This window comes from Salvelinus fontinalis, chromosome 31, assembly GCF_029448725.1.
Source record: "Salvelinus fontinalis isolate EN_2023a chromosome 31, ASM2944872v1, whole genome shotgun sequence".
In the NCBI taxonomy this organism is placed as follows: Eukaryota; Metazoa; Chordata; class Actinopteri; order Salmoniformes; family Salmonidae; genus Salvelinus; species Salvelinus fontinalis.
In genome coordinates, this window is record NC_074695.1 from 13,800,026 (window position 1) to 13,813,491 (window position 13,466).

Below are 13,466 nucleotides of genomic sequence, written 5' to 3' on the forward strand. Positions count from 1 at the left end.
ACACATTTCTGACAGTTGAAGTCAGAAATGTACATACACCTTAACCAAATAAATTTTAACTCAGTTTTCACAATTCCTGACATTTAATCCTGGTAAAGATTCCCTGTTTTAGGTCAGTTAGGATCACCACTTTATTTTAAGAATGTCAAATGTCAGTATAATAGCAGAGAGAATGATTTATTTCAACTTTTATTTCTTTCATCAAATTCCCAGTCGGTCAGAAGTTTACATTGCCTTTAAATTGTTTAACTTGGGTCAAACATCTCGGGTAGACTTCCACAAGCTTCCCACAATAAGTTGGGTGAATTTTGGCCCATTCCTCCTGACAGAGCTGGTGTAACTGAGTCAGGTTTGTAGGCCTCCTTGCTCACACACACTTTTTCAGTTCTGCCCACACATTTTCTGTAGGATTGAGGTCAAGGCTTTGTGATGGCCACTCCAATACCTTGTCTTGTTGTCCTTAAGCCATTTGACAAAACTCCGGAAGTATGCTTGGGGGGTCATTGTTAATTTGGAAGACCCATTTGCGAACAAGCTTTAACTTCCTGACTGATGTCTTGAGATGTTGCTTCAATATATCCACATAATTTTCCTCCCATGATGCCATCTATTTGTGAAGTGCACCAGTCCCTCCTGCAGCAAAGCACCCCCACAACATGATCCTGCCACCCCCGTGCTTCACGGTTGGGATGGTGTTCATCGGCTTGCAAGCCTCCCCCTTTTTCCTCCAAACATAACGATGGTCATTATGGCCAAACAGTTCTATTTTTGTTTCATCAGGACAGAGGACATTTCTCCAAAAAGTATGATCTTTGTCCCATGTGCAGTTGCAAACCGTAGTCTGGCTTTTTTTATGGTGGTTTCGGAGCAGTGGCTTCTTCCTTGCTGAGCAGTCTTTCAGGTTACGTCGATATAGGACTAATTTTACTGTGGATATTGTCGCGTTCCTGACCTTATTTCCTTTATTTTGTCTTTGTTTAGTATGGTCAGGGCGTGAGTTGGGGTGGGCATTCTATGTCATATGTTTCTATGTTGGGTTCATTGTCAATTAGCCTGATATGGTTCTCAATCAGGGGCAGGTGTTTTACGTTTCCTCTGATTGAGAACCATATTAAGGTAGGCTGTTCACACTGTTTGTTTGTGGGTGATTGTTCCTGTGTCAGTGTTTGTGCCACACGGGACTGTTTCGTTTGTTAGTTTGTTCCTGTTCGTGCGTTCTTCGTTGTCTGTAAGTTCTCATGTTCAGGTCTGTTTACGTCGTTTATTGTTTTGTAGTTTGTTAAGAGTTTTCTTGTCAAATATGTATTCTACCCAAGCTGCGTTTTGATCCGATCCATGCTCCTCCTCAGACGAGGAGGAGAACGAACGTTACAGATATAGATACTTTTGTACCTGTTTCCTCCAGCATCTTCACAAGGTCCTTTGCTGTTGTTCTGGGATTGATTTGCACTTTTCGCACCAAAGTACGTTCATCTCTCGGAGACAGAACGCGTCACCTTCCTGAGCGGTATGACGGCTGCGTGGTCCCATGGTGGTTTATACTTGCGTACTATTGTTTTGTACAGATGAACGTGGTACCTTCAGGCGTTTGGAAATTGCTCCCAAGGATGAGCCAGACTTGTGGAGGTCTACACATTATTGTTTCTGAGGTCTTGGCTGATTTCTTCTGATTTCCCCATGATGTCAAGCAAAGAGGCACTGAGTTTGAAGGTAGGCCTTGAAATACATCCACAGGTACACCTCCAATTGACTCAAATGATGTCAATTAGCCTATCAAGAAGCTTCTAAAAGCCATGACATCCTTTTCTGGAATTTTCCAAGCTGTTTAAAGGCACAGTCAACTTAGTGTATGTAGACTTCTGACCCACTGGAATTGTGATACAGTAATTTATAAGTGAAATAATCTGTCTGTAAACAATTGTTGGAAAAATTACTTGTCATGCAGAAAGTAGATGTCCTAACCGACTTGCTAAAACCATAGTTTGTTCACAAGAAATGTGTGGAGTGGTTGAAAAACTAGTTTTAATGACTCCAACCTAATTGTATGTAAACTTCCGACTTCAACTGGATATGTTTACATTAATTATTTTTGTGATTTCCCACCATTTTATAAGCCAGAAGACAGCCATCCAGACCTTCCTAGAACCATGTAAACGTCTTCTGTCAAATAATCGTGTATTTGCTTCCCTCTGGTGGTTGGATGCATCATTACATCCAGTTACATCACTTCACTGCAACACCACGTCAAATGGGTGATCCTTAGAAAAACATTTATCCAGCTCGACCACTTCACGGCACAGACATAACAAAGCAATCGCTGAATTTGTTTCGAGTAGGCGATATAGCACTGCTATGAAGAATGTGAATGACACACTTAATTAAACCTAAAATAAGTAAAGAAGCACATTTGTGTGGAAGTCAAACATTTGCCGACACATTGCATATGCCCAGAATGACAAAACCCAGCACTTCACATACTGTAGCCCTTCTTCCATTGTCTATAGGAGGGATGCACACTGTTTAAAATGGCCCAAATGTTGATTTCAATGTTCACAATGTAACAGATTTTGACTATCACTAGGCTCATTCATTCACAATTTGTTATATTTTTTTAATCATATCATCATATTTGTAAATGTTTTATTATACTTGTGTACTAGATCATATGTGTTGAATTTTTTTTCTTTTCTCAGACGGAAATAATTCCAGGTGAAAGCTGTCTTGGAGGGGGGGGGTCAAATTTTATCAATTGTATTTATAATGCCATTTTTACATTCAACAGATGTCACAAAGTTCTTATATAGAAACCCAGCCTAAATCCCAAACAGCAAGCAATGCAGATGTACAGTAGAAACACGGTGGTTGGGGAAAAAAATCCCTAGAAAGGCAGGAATCTAGGAAGAAACGTAGAGCGGAATCAATCTCTGAGGGGTGGCCAGTCCTCTTCTTGCTGTGACGGATGGAGATTATAATAGTACATGGCCATTAAGGCCAGATTAATTCTTCAAGATGTTCAAATGTTAGATGACCAGCAGGGTCAAATAATAATCACCAGTGGTTGTCGAGGGTGCAACAGGTCAGCACCTCAGGAGTAAATGTCATTTGGCTTTTCATTAGCCGAGCATTCAGAGGTCAAGACAGCAGGTGCGAGAGAGAGAGAGTGAGAGAGAGGGAGGGAGGGAGGGAGAAAGAGAGAGGGTCGAAACAGCAGGTCCGGGAACAAGGTAGCACATCCGGTGTACAGGTCAGGATTCCATAGCCGCAGGCAGAACAGCAGAATCTGGATCAGCAGCACGACAGGTGGACTGGGGATACAGAGAGTGGTAGGTAGTTAAACCTTCACTTTGACATGGACAGAGAGTGGTAGGTAGTTAACACTTTGACATGGACAGAGAGTGGTAGGTAGTTAAACCTTCACTTTGACATGGACAGAGAGTGGTAGGTAGTTAAACCTTCACTTTGACATGGACAGAGAGTGGTAGGTAGTTAAACCTTCACTTTGACATGGACAGAGAGTGGTAGGTAGTTAACACTTTGACATGGACAGAGAGTGGTAGGTAGTTAACACTTTGACATGGACAGAGAGTGGTAGGTAGTTAAACCTTCACTTTGACATGGACAGAGAGTGGTAGGTAGTTAAACCTTCACTTTGACATGGACAGAGAGTGGTAGGTAGTTAAACCTTCACTTTGACATGGACAGAGAGTGGTAGGTAGTTAACACTTTGACATGGACAGAGAGTGGTAGGTAGTTAACCTTCACTTTGACATGGGCAGAGAGTGGTAGGTAGTTAAACCTTCACTTTGACATGGGCAGAGAGTGGTAGGTAGTTAAACCTTCACTTTGACATGGACAGAGAGTGGTAGGTAGTTAACACTTTGACATGGACAGAGAGTGGTAGGTAGTTAACACTTTGACATGGACAGAGAGTGGTAGGTAGTTAACACTTTGACGTGGACAGAGAGTGGTAGGTAGTTAACACTTTGACATGGACAGAGAGTGGTAGGTAGTTAACACTTTGACATGGACAGAGAGTGGTAGGTAGTTAACACTTTGACATGGACAGAGAGTGGTAGGTAGTTAAACCTTCACTTTGACATGGACAGAGAGTGGTAGGTAGTTAAACCTTCACTTTGACATGGACAGAGAGTGGTAGGTAGTTAAACCTTCACTTTGACATAGACAGAGAGTGGTAGGTAGTTAACACTTCGACTTGGACAGAGAGTGGTAGGTAGTTAACACTTTGACATGGACAGAGAGTGGTAGGTAGTTAAACCTTCACTTTGACATGGACAGAGAGTGGTAGGTAGTTAAACCTTCACTTTGACATGGACAGAGAGTGGTAGGTAGTTAAACCTTCACTTTGACATGGACAGAGAGTGGTAGGTAGTTAAACCTTCACTTTGACATGGACAGAGAGTGGTAGGTAGTTAACACTTTGACATGGACAGAGAATGGTAGGTAGTTAACACTTTGACATGGACAGAGAGTGGTAGGTAGTTAACACTTTGACATGGACAGAGAGTGGTAGGGAGTTAAACCTTCACTTTGACATGGACAGAGAGTGGTAGGTAGTTAAACCTTCACTTTGACATGGGCAGAGAGTGGTAGGTAGTTAAACCTTCACTTTGACATGGACAGAGAGTGGTAGGTAGTTAACACTTTGACATGGACAGAGAGTGGTAGGTAGTTAAAACTTCACTTTGACATGGGCAGAGAGTGGTAGGTAGTTAAACCTTCACTTTGACATGGACAGAGAGTGGTAGGTAGTTAACACTTTGACATGGACAGAGAGTGGTAGGTAGTTAACCTTCACTTTGACATGGGCAGAGAGTGGTAGGTAGTTAAACCTTCACTTTGACATGGACAGAGAGTGGTAGGTAGTTAAACCTTCACTTTGACATGGACAGAGAGTGGTAGGTAGTTAAACCTTCACTTTGACATGGACAGAGAGTGGTAGGTAGTTAACACTTTGACATGGACAGAGAGTGGTAGGTAGTTAACACTTTGACATGGACAGAGAGTGGTAGGTAGTTAACACTTTGACGTGGACAGAGAGTGGTAGGTAGTTAACACTTTGACATGGACAGAGAGTGGTAGGTAGTTAAACCTTCACTTTGACATGGACAGAGAGTGGTAGGTAGTTAAACCTTCACTTTGACATGGACAGAGAGTGGTAGGTAGTTAAACCTTCACTTTGACATAGACAGAGAGTGGTAGGTAGTTAACACTTTGACTTGGACAGAGAGTGGTAGGTAGTTAACACTTTGACATGGACAGAGAGTGGTAGGTAGTTAAACCTTCACTTTGACATGGACAGAGAGTGGTAGGTAGATAAACCTTCACTTTGACATGGACAGAGAGTGGTAGGTAGTTAAACCTTCACTTTGACATGGACAGAGAGTGGTAGGTAGTTAACACTTTGACATGGACAGAGAGTGGTAGGTAGTTAACACTTTGACATGGACAGAGAGTGGTAGGTAGTTAACACTTTGACATGGACAGAGAGTGGTAGGGAGTTAAACCTTCACTTTGACATGGACAGAGAGTGGTAGGTAGTTAAACCTTCACTTTGACATGGGCAGAGAGTGGTAGGTAGATTAAACCTTCACTTTGACATGGACAGAGAGTGGTAGTTTGGTATTTAACTATACTGAGACAAAGCGGAGGCAAGAGACAAAGCCGGTTTTGACAGCTCATCGCAAGCTTTTCCTTCGACCCAGGCCTAATCATACAAACCTGATTAAATTAATTTGTTTTGTTAAAGCAGGCTGAAGCAAAAACCTGCACAGCCATTAGCTCGCTTGGCCACCCCTGATTTATCTAATCTTAGGGGGATAGATTTAGGATTGAGGAATGTGGAGACCACTGAGAGAAAGGTGGGGGGAAAAAACACTCACACAAAACATCTTTACCACAGAACATTTTAATAAATTCAGACATGGACTAGAAAAACTGACAAAAGGCATTTTGTATTAAAGAATCGAGCTTAACTAACAACAGGTAGTTTCTTTCCACTGCAGGACGTCTATGTTACACTGGTATCACCATGGACTATCTCTCTAACGACTGACAGATGTCAATCAGATGAGCAGAAGCAACATTATAACATCTTTCTCCGGTCAATAAGTTCATCGGCTAACTGTCTTTCTCCGGTCAATAAGGTCATCAGCTAACTGTCTTTCTCCGGTCAATACGTTCATCAGCTAACTGTCTTTCTCAGGTCAATACGTTCATCAGCTAACTGTCTTTCTCAGGTCAATAAGTTCATCGGCTAACTGTCTTTCTCAGGTCAATAAGGTCATCGGCTAACTGTCTTTCTCAGGTCAATACGTTCATCGGCTAACTGTCTTTCTCAGGTCAATACGTTCATCGGCTAACTGTCTTTCTCAGGTCAATAAGGTCATCGGCTAACTGTCTTTCTCAGGTCAATAAGGTCATCGGCTAACTGCCTTTCTCAGGTCAATAAGGTCATCGGCTAACTGTCTTTCTCAGGTCAATAAGGTCATCGGCTAACTGTCTTTCTCAGGTCAATAAGGTCATCAGCTAACTGTCTTTCTCAGGTCAATACGTTCATCAGCTAACTGTCTTTCTCAGGTCAATAAGTTCATCGGCTAACTGTCTTTCTCAGGTCAATAAGGTCATCGGCTAACTGTCTTTCTCAGGTCAATAAGGTCATCGGCTAACTGCCTTTCTCAGGTCAATAAGGTCATCGGCTAACTGTCTTTCTCAGGTCAATAAGGTCATCGGCTAACTGTCTTTCTCAGGTCAATAAGGTCATCGGCTAACTGCCTTTCTCAGGTCAATAAGGTCATCGGCTAACTGCCTTTCTCAGGTCAATAAGGTCATCGGCTAACTGTCTTTCTCAGGTCAATAAGGTCATCGGCTAACTGCCTTTCTCAGGTCAATAAGGTCATCGGCTAACTGCCTTTCTCAGGTCAATAAGTTCATCGGCTAACTGTCTTTCTCAGGTCAATAAGGTCATCGGCTAACTGCCTTTCTCAGGTCAATAAGGTCATCGGCTAACTGCCTTTCTCAGGTCAATAAGGTCATCGGCTAACTGTCTTTCTCAGGTCAATAAGGTCATCGGCTAACTGCCTTTCTCAGGTCAATAAGGTCATCGGCTAACTGTCTTTCTCAGGTCAATAAGGTCATCGGCTAACTGTCTTTCTCAGGTCAATAAGGTCATCGGCTAACTGCCTTTCTCAGGTCAATAAGGTCATCGGCTAACTGTCTTTCTCAGGTCAATAAGGTCATCAGCTAACTGTCTTTACCCAGGTCAATAAGGTCATCAGCTAACTGTCTTTCTGAGGTCAATAAGGTCATCAGCTAACTGTCTTTCTCAGGTCAATAAGGTCATCAGCTAACTGTCTTTCTCAGGTCAATAAGGTCATCAGCTAACTGTCTTTCTCAGGTCAATAAGGTCATCAGCTAACTGTCTTTCTCAGGTCAATAAGGTCATCAGCTAACTGTCTTTCTCAGGTCAATAAGGTCATCGGCTAACTGTCTTTCTCAGGTCAATAAGGTCATCAGCTAACTGTCTTGCTCAGGTCAATAAGGTCATCAGCTAACCGTGTTTAAATCAACAGTCCTATCTGAATGTTAGAGTTGAGAATGGGATTAAACACCAAGCCTTAAAAAGTCTTTCAGTGTGAACTGAGGAAAACAGAACAAGTCATTTCAAGGCATTTTCTGAACGTTTACAAGCTGCCTCAATGGTCCTGGCTTAGGTAATGTGACACTACTAGTCCAACCGCTCATTTGAAAGGCATTTCAGGACCCGATTCAATCAGCCGTGTCAGGAGGTGTTGCGTCAGAGCTATCAAATCCACAAGCGTTTCCAGGCAATACCTATACGGGATGTTGCCAGTGGCCGCATGGAGTCACATTAAGAGAAATACCATGCAGCCTTGTTTACAACCAGCAGTTTCCCCGGATGCTGAGAAAGGCATCAGGAAATGTAATATATAATGTCCTGGTGTGATACAAGGGACGATATTTTGGCGTTTTGTTATATTTTATCATTCCAGAATGTCCCCTCCATCTGGACTCCTAGATGAGGCTTCATTCGTCTTCATGGAAACAAGTGTTAGAAAAGTCATTGGTTCGATAGAAAACAAAACAGTCAGAAGAAGAAGAGAAGTTTCCACTGTTTGGTTCTGTTCTGTTCAGGCATTTTGATTGGTCCACAGCCAGGTCAGGGGTGAGGGGTGCAGTACGGAATCCATATCAGTTCTGGGGTGGGAGCACTGGGGGGGAGAGGATGGTGTACGGAATCCATATTAGGAAGTTGTCAGTTTTCAGGCAAAACCACATCACAGGACAGACAAAGTCCCGTCGGACAGGCTCATTTTTTGGTCGGGTGACAAGTCAATGTCAGGGGTCAAGGTCTAGTAGATGACCTCATAGACGGTGGCCTTCTTGTCTCCAGAGCCAGTCACAATGTACTTGTCATCCCCAGAGATGTCACAGCTTAGCACTGAGGATGACTCCTTAGACTGGAGGGAGAGGGAGAGGGGGGAGGAGAGAGGGGGAGGGAGAGGAGGGAGGAGAGAGAAGGGGATGGAGAGAGAAGGGGAAAGAGAGAGAGAGGGAGGAGGAGAGGGAGAGAGAGGGAGGAGGAGAGGGAGAGAGAGGGAGGAGAGAGGGGGAGGAGAGAGGGAGAGAAACAAAAACACACAATAATTGTCAACAAAAAAAATAACATAAAAACTCCTTTGTATCAGACCTGATGTCAGTCCTCATACAACCAGTATCAGACCTGATGTCAGTCCTCATACAACCAGTATCAGACCTGATGTCAGTCCTCATACAACCAGTATCAGACCTGATGTCAGTCCTCATACAACCAGTATCAGACCTGATGTCAGTCCTCATACAACCAGTATCAGACCTGATGTCAGTCCTCATACAACCAGTATCAGACCTGATGTCAGTCCTTATCCACCAGTATCAGACCTGATGTCAGTCCTTATCCACCAGTATCAGACCTGATGTCAGTCCTCATACAACCAGTATAAGACCTGATGTCAGTCCTCATACAACCAGTATCAGACCTGATGTCAGTCCTCATACAACCAGTATTAGAACTGATGTCAGTCCTCATACAACCAGTATCAGACCTGATGTCAGTCCTCATACAACCAGTATTAGAACTGATGTCAGTCCTCATACAACCAGTATCAGAACTGATGTGTCATCATACAACCAGTATCAGACCTGATGTCAGTCCTCATACAACCAGTATCAGAACTGATGTCAGTCCTCATACAACCAGTATCAGACCTGATGTCAGTCCTCATACAACCAGTATAGGAACTGATGTCAGTCCTCATACAACCAGTATCAGAACTGATGTCAGTCATCATACAACCTGTATCAGACCTGATGTCAGTCCTCATACAACCAGTATCAGACCTGATGTCAGTCCTCATACAACCAGTATCAGAACTGATGTCAGTCCTCATACAACCAGTATCAGACCTGATGTCAGTCCTCATACAACCAGTATCAGAACTGATGTCAGTCCTCACACAACCAGTATCAGACCTGATGTCAGTCCTCATACAACCAGTATCAGAACTGATGTCAGTCCTCATACAACCAGTATCAGACCTGATGTCAGTCCTCATACAACCAGTATCAGACCTGATGTGTCATCATACAACCAGTATCAGACCTGATGTCAGTCCTCATACAACCAGTATCAGAACTGATGTGTCATCATACAACCAGTATCAGAACTGACGTCAGTCCTCATACAACCAGTATCAGAACTGATGTCAGTCCTCATACAACCAGTATCAGAACTGATGTCAGTCCTCATACAACCAGTATAGGAACTGATGTCAGTCCTTATCCACCAGTATCAGACCTGATGTCAGTCCTCATACAACCAGTATCATACCTGATGTCAGTCCTCATACAACCAGTATAGGAACTGATGTCAGTCCTCATACAACCAGTATCAGACCTCATGTCAGTCCTCATACAACCAGTATCAGACCTGATGTCAGTCCTCATACAACCAGTATAGGAACTGATGTCAGTCCTCATACAACCAGTATCAGAACTGATGTCAGTCATCATACAACCAGTATCAGACCTGATGTCAGTCCTCATACAACCAGTATCAGACCTGATGTCAGTCCTCATACAACCAGTATCAGACCTGATGTCAGTCCTCATACAACCAGTATCAGACCTGATGTCAGTCCTCATACAACGAGTATCAGACCTGATGTCAGTCCTCATACAACCAGTATCAGACCTGATGTGTCATCATACAACCAGTATCAGAACTGATGTCAGTCCTCATACAACCAGTATCAGACCTGATGTCAGTCCTCATACAACCAGTATCAGACCTGATGTCAGTCCTCATACAACCAGTATCAGACCTGATGTCAGTCCTCATACAACCAGTATCAGACCTGATGTCAGTCCTCATACAACCAGTATCAGACCTGATGTCAGTCCTCATACAACCAGTATCAGAACTGATGTCAGTCCTCATACAACCAGTATCAGAACTGATGTCAGTCCTCATACAACCAGTATCAGGCCTGATGTCAGTCCTCATACAACCAGTATCAGACCTGATGTCAGTCCTCATACAACCAGTATCAGACCTGATGTCAGTCCTCATACAACCAGTGTGAACTATTCACCTGGAATATGCTGGCTCCATAAGGTGTTCGCCATGTGTTCAGCAGGTTGTCTTTCCCGGTACTCACAAACCATTTACCTACAGAGAGAGATGAGACCATCACAAACCATTTACCTACAGAGAGAGATGAGACCATCACAAACCATTTACCTACAGAGAGAGAGATGAGACCATCACAAACCATTTACCTACAGAGAGAGATGAGACCATCACAAACCATTTACCTACAGAGAGAGATGAGACCATCACAAACCATTTACCTACAGAGACCATCACAAACCATTTACCTACAGAGAGAGATGAGACCATCACAAACCATTTACCATCGCAATCAGGAATCAGCAATACGTCAAACACAATACGTTCTATGGCAATACGTTTCTAAGGCAACACATCAAACACATTATGTTTCTAAGGCAACACATCAAACACATTATGTTTCCAAGGCAACACATCAAACACATTATGTTTCTAAGGCAACACATCAAACACCTTATGTTTCCAAGGCAACACATCAAACACATTATGTTTCTAAGGCAACACATCAAACACATTGTTTCCAAGGCAACACATCAAACACATTATGTTTCTAAGGCAACACATAAAACACATTATGTTTCTAAGGCAACACATCAAACACAATATGTTTCTATGGCAACACATCAAACACATTATGTTTCTAAGGCAACACATCAAACACATTATGTTTCTAAGGCAACACATCAAACACATTATGTTTCTAAGGCAACACATCAAACACATTATGTTTCTAAGGCAACACATCAAACACAATATGTTTCTGTCCAGAAACAAACTATTGAATAGAGACTAAACAGAAAAATGGATAGACAGATACGCAGACAGCTAGATAGCCAGGCAGGCAGACAGTCAGACAGCCAGGCAAACAGCCAGACAGGCAGCCAGGCAGACAGCAGGCAGCCAGCCAGCCAGTCAGCCAGCCAGGCAGACAGTCAGACAGCCAGGGAGCCAGTCAGACAGCCAGGCAGCCTGCAGGCAGCCAGCCAGGCAGCCAGTCAGACAGGCAGCCAGGCAGCCAGTCAGACAGACAGGCAGCCAGACAGGCAGCCAGTCAGACAGCCAGGCAGCCAGTCAGACAGCAGGCAGCCAGTCATACAGCCAGGCAGCCAGTCAAACAGACAGCCAGGCAGTCAGACAGCCAGGCAGCCAGACAGCCAGGCAGCCAGACAGCCAGGCAGACAGTCAGACTGACAGGCAGCCAGACAGGCAGCCAGTCAGTCAGACAGCCAGGCAGCCAGTCAGACAGCAGGCAGCCAGGCAGCCAGTCAAACAGACAGTCAGACAGACAGACAGACAGACAGACAGCCAGGCAGCCAGTCAGACAGCCAGGCAGTCAGACAGCCAGTCAGACAGCCAGGCAGCCAGACAGCCAGTCAGACAGCAGGCAGCCAGACAGCCAGTCAGACAGCCAGGCAGCCAGGCCTGTACGTACCACAGTGAGCGAACCTGAGGGAGAGGACACAGCTGTCATGGAGATGTAGCTGGTATTTCTCAGGCTTGGTGACGTGGAGCACCTCTACATTACTGTTCTCCATCCCTACAGCTAACCACTCCCCTGTAGGACAGTATCCCAGAGAGAAGATCTGGAGGACACACACAACACACACATTACAAAACAACTAGTGTGTGTGAAAGTGTTGGGGAGTCAAGGGGACTGTGTGTGTAATGTGTGTGTGTGTGTGTAATGTGTGTGTAATGTGTGTGTGTGTGTGTAATGTGTGTGTAATGTGTGTGTGTGTGTGTAATGTGTGTGTAATGTGTGTGTAATGTGTGTGTGTGTGTGTGTAATGTGTGTGTAATGTGTGTGTGTGTGTGTAATGTGTGTGTAATGTGTGTGTGTGTGTGTGTAATGTGTGTGTGTGTGTGTGTGTGTGTGTGTGTGTAATGTGTGTGTAATGTGTGTGTAATGTGTGTGTAATGTGTGTGTGTGTGTGTGTAATGTGTGTGTGTGTGTAATGTGTGTGTGTGTGTAATGTGTGTGTGTGTGTAATGTGTGTGTGTGTGTAATGTGTGTGTGTGTGTAATGTGTGTGTGTGTGTAATGTGTGTGTGTGTGTGTGTATACCTGTGAGGTGAAGTCGTGCTGACGTAGTTGCCGTCCCTCCCTCAGGTCCCAGGAACGTACCGTGTTGTCCAGACCTCCTGTCCACAGCTTGGTCCCGTCGTGAGAGATATCTATACAGCTAGCCCCGTCCGTATGGCCTTGGAACTGCCTACACACACAGTAACACACACAATAATAACACAACACACAATAACACACAGTAACACAACACACAATAACACACAGTAAAACAAGAACACACAATAACACACAATAACACACAATAACACACCACACAATAACACAACACACAATAACACACAATAACACACAGTAAAACAAGAACACACAATAACACACAATAACACACAATAACACACAGTAACACACAATAACACACAATAACACACAGTAACAACACACAATAACACAAGAACACACAAGAACACACAAGAACACACAAGAACACACAATAACACAACACACAATAACACACAGTAGCACTTCAATACTGAAAAAAACAACACAATCAATATGGTAGTAACATAACATAAACAAATATACAAAAGTCAAAAAGCACAGTCAACACCAGTCCCTAGCTGACCAGTGTCTGGTTGTTTAGGTCCATCAACACCAGTCCCTACCTGACCAGTGTCTGGTTGTTTAGGTCCATCAACACCAGTCCCTAGCTGACCAGTGTCTGGTTGTTTAGGTC

At 43.7% G+C, this 13,466-nt stretch overlaps 1 protein-coding gene across 1 annotated transcript in view; it reads right to left on the minus strand.

Moving 5' to 3' along the window:
- Nucleotides 1-5,910: 5,910 nt before the first annotated feature.
- Nucleotides 5,911-13,466, minus strand: part of LOC129829667 (transducin-like enhancer protein 4) — a 58,200-nt gene continuing 50,644 nt past the window's right edge. The window contains exons 5-8 of the mRNA XM_055891517.1: nt 12,773-12,920; nt 12,141-12,291; nt 10,671-10,747; nt 5,911-8,498 (exon numbers count right to left, since the gene is read on the minus strand). Coding sequence (XP_055747492.1) covers nt 8,391-8,498; nt 10,671-10,747; nt 12,141-12,291; nt 12,773-12,920 — 484 coding nt within the window. The 3' untranslated portion in view covers nt 5,911-8,390. The remainder of the gene's footprint in view (nt 8,499-10,670; nt 10,748-12,140; nt 12,292-12,772; nt 12,921-13,466) is intronic.